The sequence below is a fragment of the Eublepharis macularius genome, chromosome 7, assembly GCF_028583425.1.
Source record: "Eublepharis macularius isolate TG4126 chromosome 7, MPM_Emac_v1.0, whole genome shotgun sequence".
Classification (NCBI taxonomy): domain Eukaryota; kingdom Metazoa; phylum Chordata; class Lepidosauria; order Squamata; family Eublepharidae; genus Eublepharis; species Eublepharis macularius.
Window position 1 is genome coordinate 122,603,303 of NC_072796.1, and position 19,501 is coordinate 122,622,803.

General features: G+C 43.4%; 1 protein-coding gene across 1 annotated transcript in view; it reads right to left on the minus strand.

Annotated features, from left to right (window-relative positions):
• Positions 1–19,501, minus strand: part of EXT1 (exostosin glycosyltransferase 1) — a 310,642-nt gene that overhangs the window by 38,066 nt on the left and 253,075 nt on the right. The window contains exons 2-3 of the mRNA XM_054984732.1: positions 4,507–4,600; positions 1,274–1,381 (exon numbers count right to left, since the gene is read on the minus strand). Coding sequence (XP_054840707.1) covers positions 1,274–1,381; positions 4,507–4,600 — 202 coding nt within the window. The remainder of the gene's footprint in view (positions 1–1,273; positions 1,382–4,506; positions 4,601–19,501) is intronic.

Consider the following 19,501-nt stretch of genomic DNA (forward strand, 5'->3'; position numbering starts at 1 on the left):
AGGTTAGCAAGGGACTCTCACTCGCTTCAACTTAGCCTCTACCAGGACTCACAACTTGAGGCACTTTACCTTTTCGGTAATCATGTCCCTCAATAAATATTCTCGGAATTGACACACCTTTGTCCAGGTACATGAGCTCAGAAGTTTGACTTGGAAGCCCGGCTTCTGCCCTGGGGCAAGCACATTCATATGATTTGTTTTGCACGATGAACCCCTCACTGATTTTGCACAGACTGGGCCGTTATTTACTGTCACAGACTTGGAAAAGAAGGCTGTGGCTCATAAACTCTGTCCGTGTGCACAGGCTGCTTGGCCGGGAAGGGATTTTGCTTTGTTTCTTCTTCCCCACCCATCAGTCTCCTACACAATTGAGTCTGCTCTGTGGCATAGAGCAGATGCACTGCAAAAAAAAAAAACTCTCTGTAGAACAAATTGTTTTGGACAACCCAAGAAAGCCAATGAACACACTGCAAGAGAAGGCGGAAAAGCAACAAAAAATATCCCCACTGCAATCCTAAAGTCTCTAAAGTAATGAAAGGGAAACTCAAACATACTGAGACTGAGCAGAAACTCAGACTGAACTGTGAGGCAACATCTGTGTGAACTAAGAGGGCCGAATACCCAGTGGACACCTTCGTTTCTATAACAGCAACTACCATAATGGAAACCATAGTGGCTGCTTATATACCATCACATGGAAGCACCAGTGCACACAAATGGTGGCTCTATATCCATCCACCTGGCTGTAAGGCTTGGTCATTCTCCTCACCTTTGCTCAAAAGATTTCCAAGTGACACCCCACCTCTCCCTGTACACACAAAGCTCTTCTGCGTTACCGGGGGGAAGAAACTTCCATGTGGGTACAGCTCCTTAAAACCCAAAACATCCTGTCTCTTTTTCCAGCAGAAGCTCAAAGGAAAAAGAGATCAGAAAAGCCACAGAACTATGGACATTTTTGAAGCTACAAGTCACCTTCTGTTCCAAATACTTTGTGACTCTGACACTCATGGTGCGCTTCTTGGTGAAAAAGAATTCAGATGCCCCCCACATTTTTACCCAAGACATTCGGAGGCCTGGGTGACCTTCATGTCAGAAAGTGAATGATGCCTTATTAAATGAGTTAATATTCACAATGACACAGACAAATCCCTCCCAATAAAAATCTCTTTTACAGCCATGACCTTTTGGATACATCTTTCCTGGAAGTATAGAAGGTGGCTGCAGTCGTCAAGCAATCTGACGAAGGCCACGGTCTCTCCCCCCCTCCCCTTACCTGTAATAACAATCTTTCATCCCCTATGACGGCAGCTTGATTCCAATCAATCACTTCGGAGAATGGCAACTCCCATCCATTGCTGAGCATCACAGGAACGCAGGCAGCCTGCATAGAGAATCATTAAAAACCAGGGGAAAGAATCAATTGCATTTGTGGGCTGTACTTCAAGGTCTGTGAGAACGAAATGGCAGCCTTTTTTTTTTTTAAACAGAGGGCTGGAAATAGACTTTGTGGAAATAACCGGCAGTTAAAGCACCATAGAATCATAAGTACTGCTTCTCATGTTGTATTTGATCTCATGACCCTGCTTGGAGACCAGAACCTGGGGCCCAGGTTCTGAAAGACAAGCAGCTCGCTTAAGAGGAATGAGACCCAGTTCAATTAACTTACCTTGTCACAGAGTTGAGTAAAGCCCCTAAGAGAAATTCCATAAGCCACGGTTTTTTATGGAAAACAAATCATTTTAACGGGCTTTCTTTGTGCTGCCATGTTGTTTAGTTGGGGGTCCAGCTGGCACACTTCCTCCTTTCCTTTGCAGGGAGGGGAGCCCTATTTATTTTACTGGTCTTTTTCTGTTCTGATTTCACTTGACAAATCTGGACTTTTGACAGCATGCACTATACATTAATTGTTGTTTTTGATTTTTTAATATTAGAATGAACTGCTTTCAGAATCATTACAATTGGAAAAGCAGTAAACAATATATTGCAAATAAACAAGGATGTAAATACATAGCTAAAGCTGTTCTTCCTCACAGTCTCACTGAATGATGGGGACTGTAGTACACAAATATTGCAAATATGTAAGGATGTAAATTCATTGCCACAGATGTTGTTCCTCACAGTCTCACTGAATGACAAGGACTGTAGTATACAAATACTGAAAATACTCTGGGTTCCATGGGAGTGGAGCACTCTCCCTTCCTGAGGAATGTGCTTGAAGTTGCATTTAGCACCCATTCCCCTTGCTCTGTGGCTTCTTCTCAGCCTTGAAAGGTACTGTTAATCTGATTAACTCATAGCTAGCTTCCTTTTCATTAACACATTTTCTTTCCCATTCTTCTAATGCTACATTTTGCATAAAACAGCTTTACTAAGAAATTTCTGTATCAACTATAGGCAGTGTCTAGCTAATAGTGAGTGCAGGTGTAACTACCTTATAGCAAGCTTCACAGTGGCTGGTCTCAACCTTCACAGTGACTAGCATATATAACATACATTCTGCTTTGGTCATTTTGTTTCAAGTCTCATTCTCTTGCAAGTTGCATTACAAATACTACATTAGCTCCTGAGAGTAACAATGCATAGCAATAATAAAGGCACATGAAATATTCTTCTTCATTAAATCTACTTCCCACATATAGATGTAAATACAGGCTACAGATGTTGTTCCTCAAAGTCTCACTGAATGATGGGGACTGTAGTACACAAATGATGCAAATACATAAGGATGTAAATACATGGCTACAGATGTTGTTCTTCACAGACTCACTGAATGATGGGGACTGTAGTCTGCAGCCTGTAAGGCAGGCTCCTGCATGAGCCAGTGCAGTGTAGAGGCTGGCCAGGATCAATCCCCACTTGACCATGAGGCTCACTGGGTGACCTAGGGCCAGTGACTATAACTCAGCCTACTGTTTCTCAGAAGTATAAAGAGTCTCAGAGAGACTCGATCTCTTTGTGATTTGGTCTCACACTGATTAAGCAGTGTCTTCTACTGTCCAGAAGATAGTAGACTCCCCACCACCTATTAATTCCAAACCAAAATCTATATGCAAGCAAAGTATCTACCGTATAGCTCTGGCAGACTGAAGAAAGTTTGAATAATGGGTTTCCAGAACCATCTACACAGCCAATGGATAATAATCATTTCTATACCACTGTTTATATATTGCTATACTTTCATTTTATATTTGCATATGTCTTCTGGTAAGGAAATGACTGTCTCAGTATTTATTTATTTATTTTCAATTTCTATTCTGCCCTCCCCGCGCCAGCAGGCTCAGGGCGGATTACATCCATAGACTTTAAAATTTACATTCCACAAATTAAAATCACAATAAATACAATATATTTAAAAACATAAAGCAGCACAAAAATAGTTTGACTCAGTCCAACACCCAAACCGTCACTGAAAAATACGTAAAAAAGAATATTTTGGGGGTGGATGCTCTGATAGGGAGGGCCCCATTCTATTCCATTTGGCTGGTGTGGGCCCTGCCCATCATCAAACATACACCTGGTGGAACAGCTCTGTCTTACAGGTCCGGCGGAAGGAAAAACAGATCATGCCGGGCCCTGGTCTCAATAGACAGAGCATTCCACCAGGTTGGAGCCAGGACCGAAAAGGCCCTGGCTCTAGTCGATTAAACTGAAAAAGCTGGCACTTTCTCTGTAGGCATGCTTAAAAGGACCAACTGGGTTCATTTCTGTTCTCATTTTGTGCATTTGGGCATGTCTACCTAAGAGGTGCCTCTACCTGTGGTTTGACATCAAACTGAAGAGACTGAAGGCTACCCCTGGAGAAGAGTCTGAACCATAATAATTTTTCTACCCTGTGGGTTTTGCCATTGACAACTGACTGTAGAATTTCAATGTCTGTTTACTGAAACCCTGTTAAATCAAGGGAGGAGGGAGAGGGTCAAACAAAGATGTCAAATGACCAAGAACTAATCCTCCCATCCTTCCACCCGGGGAGGTGCCCTTCATTTTCAAATGTGTCAAGTGTCATATTAACTCTGAGCATGCCACTTCCTGCTGCCTGCCATCTGCTGCAAACCCGGAGAAAGAAATCCCTGAAAACTTATTTAGTATGCAAAGTGAAAATACAAACAGAATTTATAGGCAATTTTGTCTTGGCGGAATTAAAACAATAAGCCCTATTATTTATTTCCTCCCAACTTCCTGGATGGACAAAGTCAGCATTTCTCTAAGGCATATAGATCTCTCACCCCTTCTCCTGTTTGACAAACACACTTGAGTCAGCTTTGGACCCTTCTCTGCTCTGCGGAAGCCCTCTCTACGGAGGTAACACAGCCAATCTGTACACAAACTCCCGGCACTGAGCGCCTCTTGCGAAACAGCTGCCAATGGCAAAAGCAGGATTATGGGCTATTAGGGAAATGAAATCTCCAATCCGCCTTCCCCTGCCTCGATATCACACCACATGGAATCCCAGCTTACAAGAGAGTGCTAAATGGTCCCCAGTCTTCAGACAGACATTGGTCTTACCTGCAGGGCCTCCAGGAACCTGAAGGATCCAAGCCTTCGGCCGCGAGGGACCAGACAGAAAGTGGCATTGTGCAGCATTTCACGATAATCATACCTAACAAGAGCGAAAGAGGGAAAGATAAATTAACAACGAGCCCTGGTGTAACGGTGCATGAAAATGTAAACATCTGGCAATGCACATCTGGTTAGCATCATCGCTGGACAAGTTCGCATCTGTAAAACTAGCGTAACATTGAGAAGAGAGCCAACCGGAAAAGGGTGGGGGGAAGTATGAATGAGAATATCCCTGACAAACTGGCACAGCTAGAGAATATGGCAGAGACCTTTCACTGAAAGGGGTGGGTGGGATGGGACAGCTTTTCAGCAATCTATTGTCACTGATCAATTGGTTAGACAATAGCAGCTATGGCTAAGTGGAAAGAATGGAAGGGGAAGTCTTCTGCATACAGAGGCTGCTGTGGTCAGTTCTGGCAGTGATTAATGCCATCACAAGCAGGCCCAAGTGCCTCAGCACCACCACAGTGGCACAGCGCCTACAATGCCTGGATTGGGCTCTTGCCTTCCTTTCCGTTCCCATCACTAAATCCACCAGCAGCCTGGAGTATGACCAAAGGAAGAAAAGCTGATGGCAACTGGTTGGGCACACACTTCTGTTCTCCACCAGACAGAGGGCTGACCCATTTGCATGCCACAGGGGCAACCATTTTCAAACTTTGCTACTGCATGTGGTTCAGATGACAGTAGCATGCTCTTGGGGGCAGGAGGGAGCCATGTGGATTCATCGTCGTCCTGCATGAACTTAAGCATTTATCCTATAACACACTCAACAATCTCCTGCAGCTGTGCCACTGCAGAGGAAGACTAGCAGACATGGAAAAGCTGTCTTTCAGGGAAACCAGTCTATTATCACTCCTCTACACCTTTAGAAACCAACAGCTTCTACGGACGGCAAGCTGAACATCAATAGCACTATGAGAAAGCTGAATGCCAATCTACACCTAAAGTTGCCTTGTACTGAATAAGACCATTGGTCCATCAAGGTCAGAAATGTCTACTGGCAGTGGTTCTCCAGGGACTCAGGCAGAGGTCTTTCACATCATCTACTGCCTGGTCCTTTTAACTGGAGATCCTGGGGGTTGAACCTGGGACCTTCTGCATGCAAAGCAGAGGCTTTTCCTCTGAGCCACAGCCCCTCTTATTCTTCAAATGAGGATCTAAAGCTCTGCCAAGGCTTGCTCTGAACGAGGCAGAGCCAGTGACCAAGAAAGCCACACCAACCAGTGCTAGAATTTGACTAAAGTACATGTGCTTGGCTGTGATCACATTCTGTTTCTGCGTGCTCTGATCAATGAGGCCTTTGGAGAAAACAGAGAGAAGAGGCAAAAGAGTTATTAGGAGCCAAACAATTTGCACCTATCGAAAATAATGGAGGAGAGAAAAGTACAGAAAACTGTACTTGGCAGTTTAGCAGCTGTAATTTTGCTGCTCCCCCTTCCCTGTACACCAAAAGGTGATTGACCAGCTCAGGAAGGAGGGACAAAGAAGTGGCAAGTCAATCACCAGGGCAGGAGCACTTGTCACACTTCTTCTCCTGAAACTTCGCTCTTTAAAAGCATCCAGAGTGGCCAAATATGTGGGCAGATTAAGACTTCAAAATTTTTCAGTTCCATGATTTGCATTAATGGTCTAATGCAGTGGCTCCCAAACGTTTTGAAGTGAGACCTACTTGTAAATTTACTTTATGTTCCTTGACCCATTGATACGGGGCTAGGAATCAACGATCATAGGCTATGTGCCTCACCCTCCCACCATGCTGGTGACTGGGATTGAGCGGAGTTCCCAGGAACAAACAGGGCTACGGGACAAAGGAGGGGCAAAGGAGAGATGTAAATTGTTAAGTGTTTATAATAGTGATAGTCAGGGGCTCAGGAGCCACATGTTCCCCAGTACGGCACCTGCCCCATATTTCAGGGAAGCGGGCAAGGCCCACACCTGGGGGATCTGTGGTTGGCAGGTGGTTTCCACCTTGAAACAGTCACTGCCTGAGGACTGGGTAAACTCCAAGCCTCCTTGAAGTGCAGGAGTCAAGCCAGGGATGGAAGTTCATGCGGTTCTTACGGTTAATGACAATTCTGAAAGAGGCTGCTTCTTTAAATAAAATTTACATCCCTAGAAAGCTCACGGCAGCGCCACCTTCTTTTCTCATAGGATCTTCTCTCCTGCTTTGAAATAAATAAATCAGAAATCTGATACATGACAATCTCAGTGCAGAAGACATTTTAAGAATATTAGCTGCCTTCTGCGTAGTGGTGAAGTCCTACAGAAGAGGACAGCCTCCTCTTGGGAAGGGGTGTGTGTGTGTGTGTGTGTGTGTGTGTGTGTGTGTGTGTGTGTGTGTGTGCCGGCACTGTGAAGGACTATCAGAAATTTCTTATTTCTCTATTTGTAAAAACGCAAAGCATTCTGCATTTCCCCTTCTTAGAAAAAAAAAGGCTTGGGGATTTGGTTTTCAGGCTATAACTGTTTGGATGAAACATGTTTGGTCTTTTATGATTTTTTTATGTGAATGCTTTCTTTCTTATAGTATCTTGTGTATCGATTAAAGAACAATTGTTTTATCTGGATTATATATGATTCTGAAATAGACTTGACCTGTTCCTCAACCTTTTCTGGTTTACCATTAACTGAGCCCTTGTGAAAGGATGACTTTTATACAGCAGTGCCAAATCAAAATAATTTATGTACGGAAAATGACCTACAATACAGTGTACAGCTTTAGCTTTTTGCACAACGATTCCTTGAGGTAGGGTGGGGTGGTGGTGGCTCCAATTAACATCCGATGAAAAATCCTCCATATTTATAATCAGTGATTAATGAATTAAATTTAATGTGCACCATTAACTGATCCATGCCTTCCATTCCAGTTATATCAATGCAAACGCTGTGCAAAAATTGCATGAATTTATTGTCACCGGAGAAAAGTCTTGACAGCCATCAAGAGTAATCAGGCACCAATACAAATTTCTTTTAATCAACCAGGAAGGGATGAAAAATGGCAAGAATGGGTCACACTGTGTAGCTGTGGGTCGGGGCGGGAAGGAGGGGGAGCTGCTAAATGTGGACAGGTTTGGAGAAGTGGGGCGGGGGGGGGGGGCTAGAAACATTTTCTGGCAATTAAACACAAAGGGGCAATGACCAATGTTCTTCGGAATTAAAGAGTTCAGCTAGACCCTACTGTTTTCTTTCCAATTTCATCAATCATTTCAGAACCATTTACCAAAAACACACATCAAATCCCTAACTGTTTGGAGCTAGTTATTAGCTAATTGTGCTTTTGGCAAACCTGTAAATGGCTCTGAACCTGCCAATGTGCTGATTCCGAGTCAAAAAGGGATCAAGATTAAATATCTGACCCACAACCACCCTCCCAAACAAACACACGGGAAATACATACGATCGTCACAGCTCCAGAGATTTCTGCCCTCTGCAAACAGGTGCTATTTTGACAGTAAATTTCACGCAGAGATTTCTGCAACTCTAATAATCTCATTTAATCATAGCCTGCAGGCACTGGGATTTTTAGACGACTTCTTTCTCCTTGGAGGAGTATATATATAGAAAAACAAAATGCAAGATCTACTTTTATATTTATTCCTAATCAGGATGTAAAGTTAGGTGTAAGACAATTTTCAATTGCAAAAACCCATCATTAGGAAAGCCCAGTTACTTAAACAAGTATATATAATTTGCCTGACACAAAGCCCACTTGGAATGGATTAAGATTATCCTCAGAAACCCAAGTACAAATCCTCTTTGTATTATTTAAAACTACAAGACACACAGAAGAGCAAAAGATCTGTGGAAGTTGAATAAAAATTGCGTATCGTCTGTCTTGTCCCTTCCCTACCCCTTTATCCTGCTTATGCTTTAAATTAACTCTTGATTTTTTTCATTAAAAACATGGCCGTGCAGTTTGACAGTTCAAATTATATAAAGGTCCCCAAGCAACCAAACCACTGCATGTGGAACTTGTGAGGAAAAGAATCCCTGCTCCCACCATCCACCCCTGCTTACCTGGCCAGCGGGGGAGGCACATGCCTCTGAGGGCATGATCCTGCGGGCCCAATCCAGGAGCCCAATCCAGCCCCGAAATGGGCCGATTCAGTCTGCCCCGCAGAGCACGAGAGTGTTCCCAGGGCGGCCGCGGCCTGCGCAATGACATCACTTCCAGGAAGTGATGTCATCACGCAGCCCATGAGCACACGCACGCTACCCACTGGGAGGACAGGGGGACCTGGCATTCCTATTATAAACCCACCCACCCCGAAACTACTGATTCTAGGTTTGCCAACTCTGTCTGCAAATTCCTAGAGATTTGGAGGCAGTGCCTGGATAGGGCACTATTTGGAGACAGTAGAAAGCTCTGCAGATGTAGACCCTCTGAAGCTGCCATTTCCTTTAAGGGAATTTATCTCTGTAGTCTAGAAAGGAATTGTAATTCTGGGTGAAATCCAGGCCCCACCTGGAGACTGGCTACCTAACTTTTGCCTATGTCTTTAACTAGAGGCCTTCAATCTTTCTAGGTCTGGGACCTACTTAGCACGGGCACAAGTGTGCTGCAGACAGATGACAAGAAGTCATGTGATATCACAGTCATATGACAGGAAAAGAAGACACAGTTATGACCTCACCGGAGTCGAAGACAGGACCAAAGAGACCAAGAGAGTTAAGGATAGGAAATACAAGATGAACATCAGGAGGTATACTATAATGAAGACCAAATCCACTGTCAGAGTAATCTTCTCCATCACTGTATGAACTTGCCTTGCCTTCCTGCTTCTCCTCTGAAAGAAGCAAGATATGTGGGTAGGGTTGCTAGGCCCAGTTACCCTCCTTGTTGGGGGGGACCCGGCACTTACCGGGAAGATCTGCCTCACATGCTTCCAAATTGACCCCAAGTGAAGTGCAGGAGCATTCCTGTGGATAGCACAATGGTATCAGTTCTGGAAGTGATGTTGTCACACCCCGACGGGCGCAGGCATGCTACGGGCTTACTTAGGAGGTATTGTGCCTCCTGGGCCATCCATGCTTTTACCCCCCTCCTCAGCCAGGTGAATGGTAGTAGTGGGCGGAGGCTGGAAGGGGGGATCCCTCGCCCCCACTGGGAGACTGTCAGCCCTATACGTGGGGCTCTGGCTGTCTACTCATTGCACTAACTGCATGGATCTGCCAAAAAGCATAAAGCAATGCCCGTTCTACAGGGCCTTGTGGCCCAACAGTTGAAGGCTGTGTCCTTTGATAACAGCCTGATCTGTAGAAATCAGCAAATGAAGCTTTTTATGGCACAGCCATGATAAACAACTGCCTATGCAAAACCAAAAACATTTAAAACCGATTTCCCACCCCTAGTCCAACGATAACTGAGCATGTTCATTCATTCCAATTAAGTTGATAGGCAATGGATTCAGGTTGCTCTTTAGGAAATACTTATTTACACAAGTGATTAAAATGTGGAATTCTTTCCCCGAGGATGTAGTGACAGCCATAGGCACAGGCAGCTTTAAAAGGAGGACAGGTCTATCAGTGGCTACTACTACAGCTTGGAGACCAAAGAGATTTTTCACTGGTCCCTACCTTGTTAACAAGTATAATGCCATTCTGTTTCATGAGGTGTCTACTAGTCTAGTTAGGTGTCTACTCGTGTCTGAAGAAGGGAGCTCTCACTCTCAAAACTTACACTCTGAAAGTCATGTTGATCTCTAAGTCGCCACTGGACTAATATCCTGCTATTCTGTTTTACCAGGCTTACAAATTGTGCCATTTTTACTTCCCAATAAATAAAATACAGTTCTGTAGCTAGCCAATCCGTATTCGGTACCAATAGGAACTTAATAAACTTGAGAGAGCACCCAACATCTGCCTCCCCATCTTCAGAGATCATCGGCTTCTGGGGTGTCAACAGGCATGGACCACACAATATCAAGCATGTCTTTAGAGGGACTATGAACTTGTTTAAGTGAAAGCCAAGATTTTCAAGAAGCTAAATTATCTTCGCACTAGCACATCCTGCACTTTTGTGCTCTTATATACTAACTACATTGTTTTAAAGCTTAAAAGCAGCAAGTTTGTTTCCTCTATACAGACAACTGGTTTTCTTTACAATTCAACTACTTGTATGATGCAGTTAATGAGAAGGGAGGAGAACTAATGGGGGGGGGGAGAGGTACAAAAAAGCTGCTACTTCTGAAATGTTCCCCTTTTTTATTCACCAGGTTCTGTCTTTTTCAGCATATGTCACACAACAGCAAAGCTTAACACACGCACTCAAAATAGATTTCCCCTTTAGGGCTAATATATGCCAGTCCTATATTCCTCATCATTAGCGTGCTAAAAATGTAAAACCTAGTTAACGTTCTGGACAGTTACAAACTCCACAAAATGTCAGCTTTACAGGAGGAAATTTGATCAGTTAAAAAACAAAAAACAGTAGGAGGAAATGTGAAAACAGCGAAATTTTTTTTAAAGGGAACATTTTTGTATTACTGTTTTGTCACTGAACCTAAGAATATAATGCTGGGTCATCTCTACATTCCACCTGACAATGGAGAGCCAGAGATGTGGCGAATAGAGCCATGAAGAGAAGGATGAGTTGATGAACCAGGGCGGTACAGGGGCCCAAGTGGTTGGCTAGCCCTGGTTGAGACCCCTGCTCAGACAAGATGCTTTGGGCTAGTCACTCTGTCTCAGCCTAATCTACTTCCAAGGATTCTTTTGAGGATAAAATGGACGAGGGAAGAACCAGGTAGGTTGTCCTGAATTTCCTGGAGCACACGAAGGATAAAAAATCCTTACTCAGGAAGTAGTCTCAAAACATAAAGGGCATGTCTTCTAGTTCTCATGAATGGTAATAGCCAGGCCTCATCTGACCATGAGGAAAAGTGAAGCCTCCAATTCTGCCAGCAGACCATGGGAAAGCTCCCATACCTCAGTGGTATGGCACATTTAAATCACTATCTCTCTGGCTTTTCTACCTAAGGGCAGTCCTACATGGTTACTGCCCTAGGTTCAGTCTCTAGGCAGAAGGATTTCAAGGATAGGAAGATCTCTGCCTGCGCTGCCATGAGATAATATCTGATTTGCGGCTCAGCAGACTGCTGGAAATCTGAAGGGGCATCTTAAACCATATCTCATTTTTTGCTTCTAAAAAAGAAAAAGGTGCCAGATGGTGAGATGGCAGAGTTCAATCTTATTTTATTTGGGGCATCTGAGATAGAGTTGCCTCTCCAGGTGGTGGCTGGAGATCTGGAATTACAACTGATCTCCAGGCCATAGAGATCAGTTCCCCTGGAGAAAAAAAAGGTGGAATCTATGGTATTATATGCAGCTGAGACCTCTCCCCTCCCTAAACCCCATCTTTCTCAGGCCCCCCAAATCTCCAGGCATTTCTCAACCTGGAGCTGGCAACCCTAATCTGCAATGAAAGGAAGGTGGGGTTTTGCTTTATCCAGAATACATTCACAAAATAATTTGTGATGTGCAGAGAATGGACAGGAATAATCTATCCTCACTCCTTACACGAGGGGCCCCTAAGAAGGCAGGAAATGACAACATTGCTTCATGTCCCAGTTCCCCTTGAAATCCGATGGGTCTGTCTCTCCTGAATCAGCCAACAGCTAGCTCGAACTTCTGCATATATACCCCATCTCTTTTTAAAAGCAACTTTTATATCTGCCGACTTTGCAACATATTTTGTCAAAAGAATTCTACAGGTTAATTATATCAATTAAAAACTGGGAATCCCCACACCCCGCTCAAGAAAGAGCTGATATCAGGTTGTTAATAAGATGCATTCAGATTTTATTAATCAACCTTGAACCTTTACAATATCTTTCGTAAGAAATGTCCCTGAAGGAACAGAAGACAGACAGTTAGTAACCTTCCTGGAGAAATGGATTAGTTCATTATATTAGACTTGGAAGAAGAACAAGGCACAACGGAGACTGCTTTTAGATTACAATCAAGATACGTAGGTAAAAGATAAAAGACTTGGAGACATTTTAATCAAATTATATGTCACTGGGCTTAAGAGACTAATTGAGTAGACCTTATGCAAAAGGAAAAAAAAGAAAATCTGAAATCTGCTTTAATCAGGCAAACGTCCAACCATGTTTGTATATTTCACCAGAAACATTAAAGAGACACAGAGAGCTTTAAAGTTTGCAAATACAGTTCTACCACAAGCCAAAGTTAATTCATGGTGAGGGTCCCTCCCACCCCCGCATCTGAATCAATTATTTTCCATGCAGGTCAAACAATGTATGTTTGTGCCCCAGAGGAAGGAAGCTCTTCTTCGAATTGATTAAGACACCTGTTAATGCTGAAAACTGAGACCACTTTTGGTCTAATCTGGTTTATGAAAGGGCATCAAGATGCTAATTTCATTTTATATCTTCTGCCATTTGACTAGTCCAAAAACAAGAAAACAAAACAGTTGGTTAACCCAAGGGAAACCCATATTTCACACACTTAAGCCATAAAACCAAACTATTTGTTAGACCGAAGCTCAAAGCAAAAATAAAAACACAAATCAACCCTGCTTGGCATTCCACACAGGATGCAGATAACTGGCCTTAAAGACTCTCCCAACTCTCCTCTCTTTTAAAAAAAATACAGCCTGATGAAGAGTCCTGGAGAACTCAAAAGCTTGCATATTTTGTTTTATTATGGTCAGTCTTCATAAAAGGTATTTCTTAAAATTTTGCTTCTTAGCTGGCTTTGAGGTAGAACAGTCAATACACAACAAATGTGAGCCATTGGAGACGCACCAATTCTACCATTTTGCTGGCTGAAGTCTGGCGGCTTTGGGAAGAGAAACAGCCCTATCCTGAGTTCTCTTGTTTCTAAATGGCCCAGTCATTACATTTACCTGTTGACCACCCTAATGCCACAAGCACCACTGAACATGATTGGCTAGATGATGATGTCCTATGCGGACATACAGGATGAAAGCTCTGTTGCTAAGCATGGTTTCACCATGTGGCAATCAGACACTGCACATCTCCCTATAATATGATATTTCACCAGGCTAACAAAGGCTACCTGTGTGTGTAAGTACTTCCCTTTCTAGTGACTCCTATGCCACAAACAAATGCCCACCGTGGAGGCACCCCACGCAGGCACTAGGAATGACACAGAGGGCATTTGCCAGAACCCAAAGATTGGCAACTCACCAGCCCACTATTCCCACTTTAGATGTAGCATCCAAGAAGATCAGCATCGACTTGAGAGAATTCTTAGTCCGCATGTTAAAAGGATTTACGGTGGATGACCTGCCTAAACCCAGTGTGGGATAATGGTTAGTGTGGTGGACTAGGACTGTGAGACCCAGGTTCGAATCCTAACTCAGCCATGAAGCTCACTGGTTAACCTTGGAGAAGTCACACTCTTTTTAGGCTAACCTCCTTCACAGGTGTGTTGTGAGAATAAAGAAGAGGAACTAGTTACAACTCCCTGAGTTCTTGAAGGAAGGCTGAAATATAAATGTAATGGAACATAACGTAATGGATATTTCCCCCTAAAAACTGGGAACTGACACTAGGCAGATCCAAATGAAATCTAGACAACTATCTCACAAGCTCCGTTTAGAGATGAAAGCTAGTTAACAACAATATTTTACTTGTATACCGCTCATCAGGACAACTTAATGCCCACTCAGAGTGGTTTACAAAGTATGTCATTATTACCCCACAACAAAACACCCTGTGAGGTGGGTGGGGCTGAGAGAGCTCTGAGAAGCTGTGACTGACCCAAAGTCACCCTGCTGGCTTCAAGCAGAGGAGTGGGGAATCAAACCTGGTTCTCCAGATTAGAGTCCTGCTGCTCTTAGCCACTACACTAAACTGGCTCTCTCAACCAGTTTGGGACAGACCTCAGTCACTCTCTTCTAAGGAGAAGGTAACACATTGGGGTGGTAGAACAGAAAGATGCTCATACATTGAGGCACATGGACTGGACACCTTTCCAAAAAATCTGGAATGTTCTTGCCTTTGGGCCTTGAGAGCGCTCACTCCCACACATGGACTTTCATAAAGAGACAAAGGATAACAAATGGTAGCAATAAGTGGACTCAGAAAATTTAATTTTCAGAATGTGGCTAGCACAATGGAAGAGCGGTGACACACATCCCCACGAGTCGGCAGAAAACTACTCATATGCGTGAAGTGGTTATGTAAGTGGCAACCTTTCGCCAGGGTCCCTTTGTAGAACTTTGAATCACAGCTTCTTAACACAGTAAAAGAAACACACATTAACACCTAGTGTAAGCCAGCCATGAAACAGATTGTGGGATAACAAGCATCCAAGAGGCTCCATTTGGACAGAGATGTTTTGTCTGTTGAAGGAAAGATTCAAACACATCCCACACATCACAGTTCTATTACACCTAGCTGAAAAATCTAAATGCCGATGAGCAATTTTGTGAAATATGCCCATTACCTATAATTTTTATGCTGAAGAACACTGCGCTTTAGCTGAATACAAGCAGAAAATTTGCTGCATGGTAATTTCAGTTCCCAGAATCCTGTATAGTAGGTCAGGGCCTCAAAATGGTTTCTATCCTGCTGTAGTGACCGCAAACAGAAGCACGATCATGAGGGCCTCTTCACACATTATATTCTTTAGGTGTTCATCAAAGAGCAAGGATGCAGAATTGTGGGAAGAGAGCTGCCCGCTGCATAAGATCCCAGACCAAGCTTTTGTTTCCTTCTTGTGGAAGGTGCTTAAAGCCTAGGTGTGGCCAGATGTGCAAGTGAAGGGCAAGAGCTAAAGGATTTTTGGCCCTTAACCTACAGGATGGAACACCCCAGTAGCTTCCAATGCATCTAGGGGTGAGGACAGGAGAGGAGGCATATGACATCGCTGATGTCGCTAAGTCACTTCTGGGAAAAAGATGACATTAGATAGCTGTCATATATGCCTGTCTACATATCTGCCATGAATGTATTCTGTGTTCTGTACTGGTCCTCTGAGGGCATGAGAAGTTTCTTATTGAGGCAACAGGTTCTCTCTCAAGTATTTACTTTCTCTTTCCCCACTACTTCCAGAAGTGTCCTTGAAGGCTGCTTGCGGCCAGCTCAAAATGTATCTTTCTTGGGAACTGAGATGATTTCATTCTTTGTTCTGTCTAGTCTAAACCTAGCTCTTCCCTGGCAACCCTCCTGGCTATTTCATGTTCAAAAACTGTAACGGCCCTTATTCTGATGGTGGGAACATTCCCTATAACTAACATCACCGACCCCAGTTACATCACTTCTGCCAATGCACTTGTCTGAGCACCTTGAACTTGCTGAATCTCTAATAAAGTTACTTCAGCCAATGCATCTGCGTGTTTGCTGTGGAGAACTGGGGGATTCTACCTGCCAAAGACTGGCAATAGCTCTAGGAATCACTGGAAACTCTATGCCTTTAACCCTGAATACACAACCTCCGACTGCTCAACCTGTTACTTATGGGCTTTCAGATTGAGTCCATAAATTTTCAGGTGCTTCAAGACTCTGCCAATGATTAAGAGTTAGAGAACACAGCTAGGTCATCTAGGAACGCTGGTGCAAAGGCCTGGCACCTTTCGAGTGAAATGTTCATCAACCTTTGGGAGGTCATGGGTGCATTCCAGAGACCGAAAGGCATCATGTTAAATTCATACAACCTCAAGTGTATATCAAAAGCAGATTTGGCCTAGTCCTCAGCAGTTAACTGGATTTGCCAGTAACCCTGAGACAGATGAAAGGTGCTAATGACAAACTTTGCCCTTGCCAAGTGGTCTAACACAGTATTAATTGGTGGCATGGAGTAGGCATCAGGCTGGGTTACAGAGTTGAACTTGCGATAATCTACACAAAAGCTGACTGTCCCACTGGGCTTTTTTTGGTGATGTTTAGTCTCTTTTGGGTGGTTGTGTTTGTTTACATTATATTTTTTATTTTGGTATTTGGTAGGTCAGGATCGATGAGTGCTCTGCACTAATCATGTAAATAAGCCCTTAGTTACTGGCAATAGATATTAACATGTTGCAGGCAATTAAGTGACTTCTCAGTAGCAATGTGAGACTGAGAGATTGGTCCTGAACAAAGATTAAGCATCATTAGTTGTCGCCTTACTATTTGGGGACCTATGCCTCAGGACACAATTTTCCAAATTATGACGGTAGGTCTCATTAGGAAAGGGTACACTCTTGCTAGAGAAATCACAAATTCTTCCTGTACTCTCTAGTATCTTCATTGGCATGAAGTGAAGCACCAATTCATTTCCACCAAACCCACAGTTTAATCAATCATTTATTACGGTCAAAGACCAGAAACATTAAACATACAAAAACTAGTTCTGATTTTAACAGAGGGAACTAGTAAGACAAATACAAATTTTCAGCAAAGATCCACAAATAGCTCTCCTCTTTTCTCTTTGTCAATGATCTCTCCTCTACAGGGGCATTTTGTCTCATAGCTAGCTCATGAGAGTTGACATTCAGTGTGAGGTGTCACTGGATGATTATATCTTGTCAAAATCATGGAATTATCTACCTTGTGTGGCTTTTTTGTATGACAGGGAAACGTTCTACAGCAGCGTTATCCAATTTTGATGTGGTATCATTATTAAACATAAGATACCAGATACTACCCAATAACCTAACCTACAATACTTATCAACAAAGACCCATTTATCTGTGAGTCATCGATTTATGTATAAACAAGTGTACTTCAACTCTTAAAAGAGTTCATTGGGCTAGCATTAAAAAAAAATTCCATTGTCATTTCTACCTCAAGATTTTTGGGTACAAGGTTGTAAAACATTATTATTCAACAGTTGTTAGGCTTCAATAATCATGAAAAATTCACTGAAAATTTGAAACACACTGAGCAGAATCCTTACTGCATACGATCGAATGAAGCTATGAACAGGGAAATGTGTCCAGGTTGTTGGTATGGACCAGTTTGTACCTAATCACAGAATCAACCTGAGCACTGCACATTTTTGTTTCTTGAGAACTGGAATTCATACCTTAAAAGCCAACATCGATTCAGGCTTTAATTTCCCAAGTAGGCCTCATCTCTCTCATCTCAACTTGCCACACTAGTAGTCAAATGGTACCAAAGCAGGTCTACTCAGAATCCTACTCCGGTCTCCTAGGAAAGCATGTTTAGGACTGCACTGCAAGGACATTAATCCTGCAGGGATATACTTAGCAGAGGGCAGATGAGAAGCCCTGAAGGCCCTTTGTCAAAGATTTCACAAATGCAGCTGGGGTTGAGGGAAGCGAGCGTGCCCCCTCACGTCATACCACAAAGATCTGTCACACATTTCATTAGCTTCCAGGCACCCTTCCATGATGATTAAGTGGTGCATGCTTTCAGCTAATACCTTTTTAGGCAGTATAAACAAATGGCCCTATTTGTAATCAATTCTAATTTATTCACACTTTAATTGAAATATCCCTCCTTTCTACCACCCGTAGCTGAGAAAACATACACGACCTCATCTATCACGCAGATGTAAACACCAAAGTGCAGTGTCGGCAATTATCAGAATGCAGAATGTTCCTGTAATTTCAACTTCTGGATCTAACATGCTGCCTTTAGATTTATTTTAAAAAATGTACTGGCCCCGTCAATCAATGCTCGGATTAAGCAGCTGCTCTGAATTCCTCGTTCGCCATTATCCCAGCTAGCAGAAAGCAGCAGACAGCAAGAGCTCTGCACCAATTAATTAGCCATACCACACATTCTTCCTCAGCATTTAAGGATTTCCCCCTTGTCACTACATTGAAGAGATTATAATCTACCCTGGGAAACATATTTTTAACTAATAATTACTGTGACTCAGCCCCCTGCTAATTTTAGCATTGATCCTTTTCGTGCCACTTTCTTTAAAAAAACAAAACACCCTCATTCTTTCAGTCTAGACAGTGAACAAGTCTAACTGGATCCACAGCTTTCAAAGCAAAAGTTTGTCTCTATATCATTTCAGTGAAGAGGGACAATTTGGGCTAGAGGGGATTGTGGCACAGCAGCAGAGTACCTGCATTATATGCAGATGGACTCAGGTTCAACCTTTGGCGGGTCCAGTTAAAGGATCTTGGGTAACAAGACTGGGAAGAATGACAGTCAGTGTGGTGTAGTGGTTAGAGTGTCAGAGTAGGACAGGGGTTCCCAACCTTTTTGTGCCTTTGGGCACCTTTGGAATTTTGAGAAAGGGTGATGAGTGCCACACCACCCCAAAATGGTTGCCCAAGTTGTAGGGATCCCAGGTGCCCGCTGGTGGCGGGCAATCTCCCAGCAGTTTACCTTCTTGCTCACCCGTCACTGGCAACCAATGGGAAGTTTTAGGCCACCTGCGGAGACCACCTGTGACCAGCAGGCACCTTGGGAACACACACAGCACGCATGCTCCTGGGTGGGGGCGTGTGATGACATAACTTCCTGAAGGGACGTTGTCGCGCTTGCCGTAGGAGTGCTCCTTCCAAGAGGATGGGAAGCACCATATTTACTTAGGGGTATGAAGTAACTCACTACTGCCACCAAGCCCTCTACCACAGCACTAGGAACTCGCATTTCTAAAGATATCAAACTCAGATTCAAAAAGGGGTAGTTCCCCTCGCCCCCTTGCTCAGGCCAAAAGCTTTCGTGGCAAACAGCCGAGCATTTCCAGCACCCCTTTCCTGCATCTGTAAACTCCACAGGGAAAAAAATACATATGATCTTCCAAAATGGAGTATCTGGAACAGTTAAAAGTGTGTCGCAATAACAAAAGTTAAACACATATGACGCTGCAGGGCACAAAACGGCAGAATTCTTTCCTGAGGCCTTCCAACAGCATTAAGTTCAGCTCTTAACCAATCAGCCAGTTTGTGGTGCATGAATTCTTAATACTGATAGTTCAGAGAACAACCGGGGAGAGAAAAAGAGACCACGAACCCAAAGAGAATCCCCCTTGTGCTGTTCCA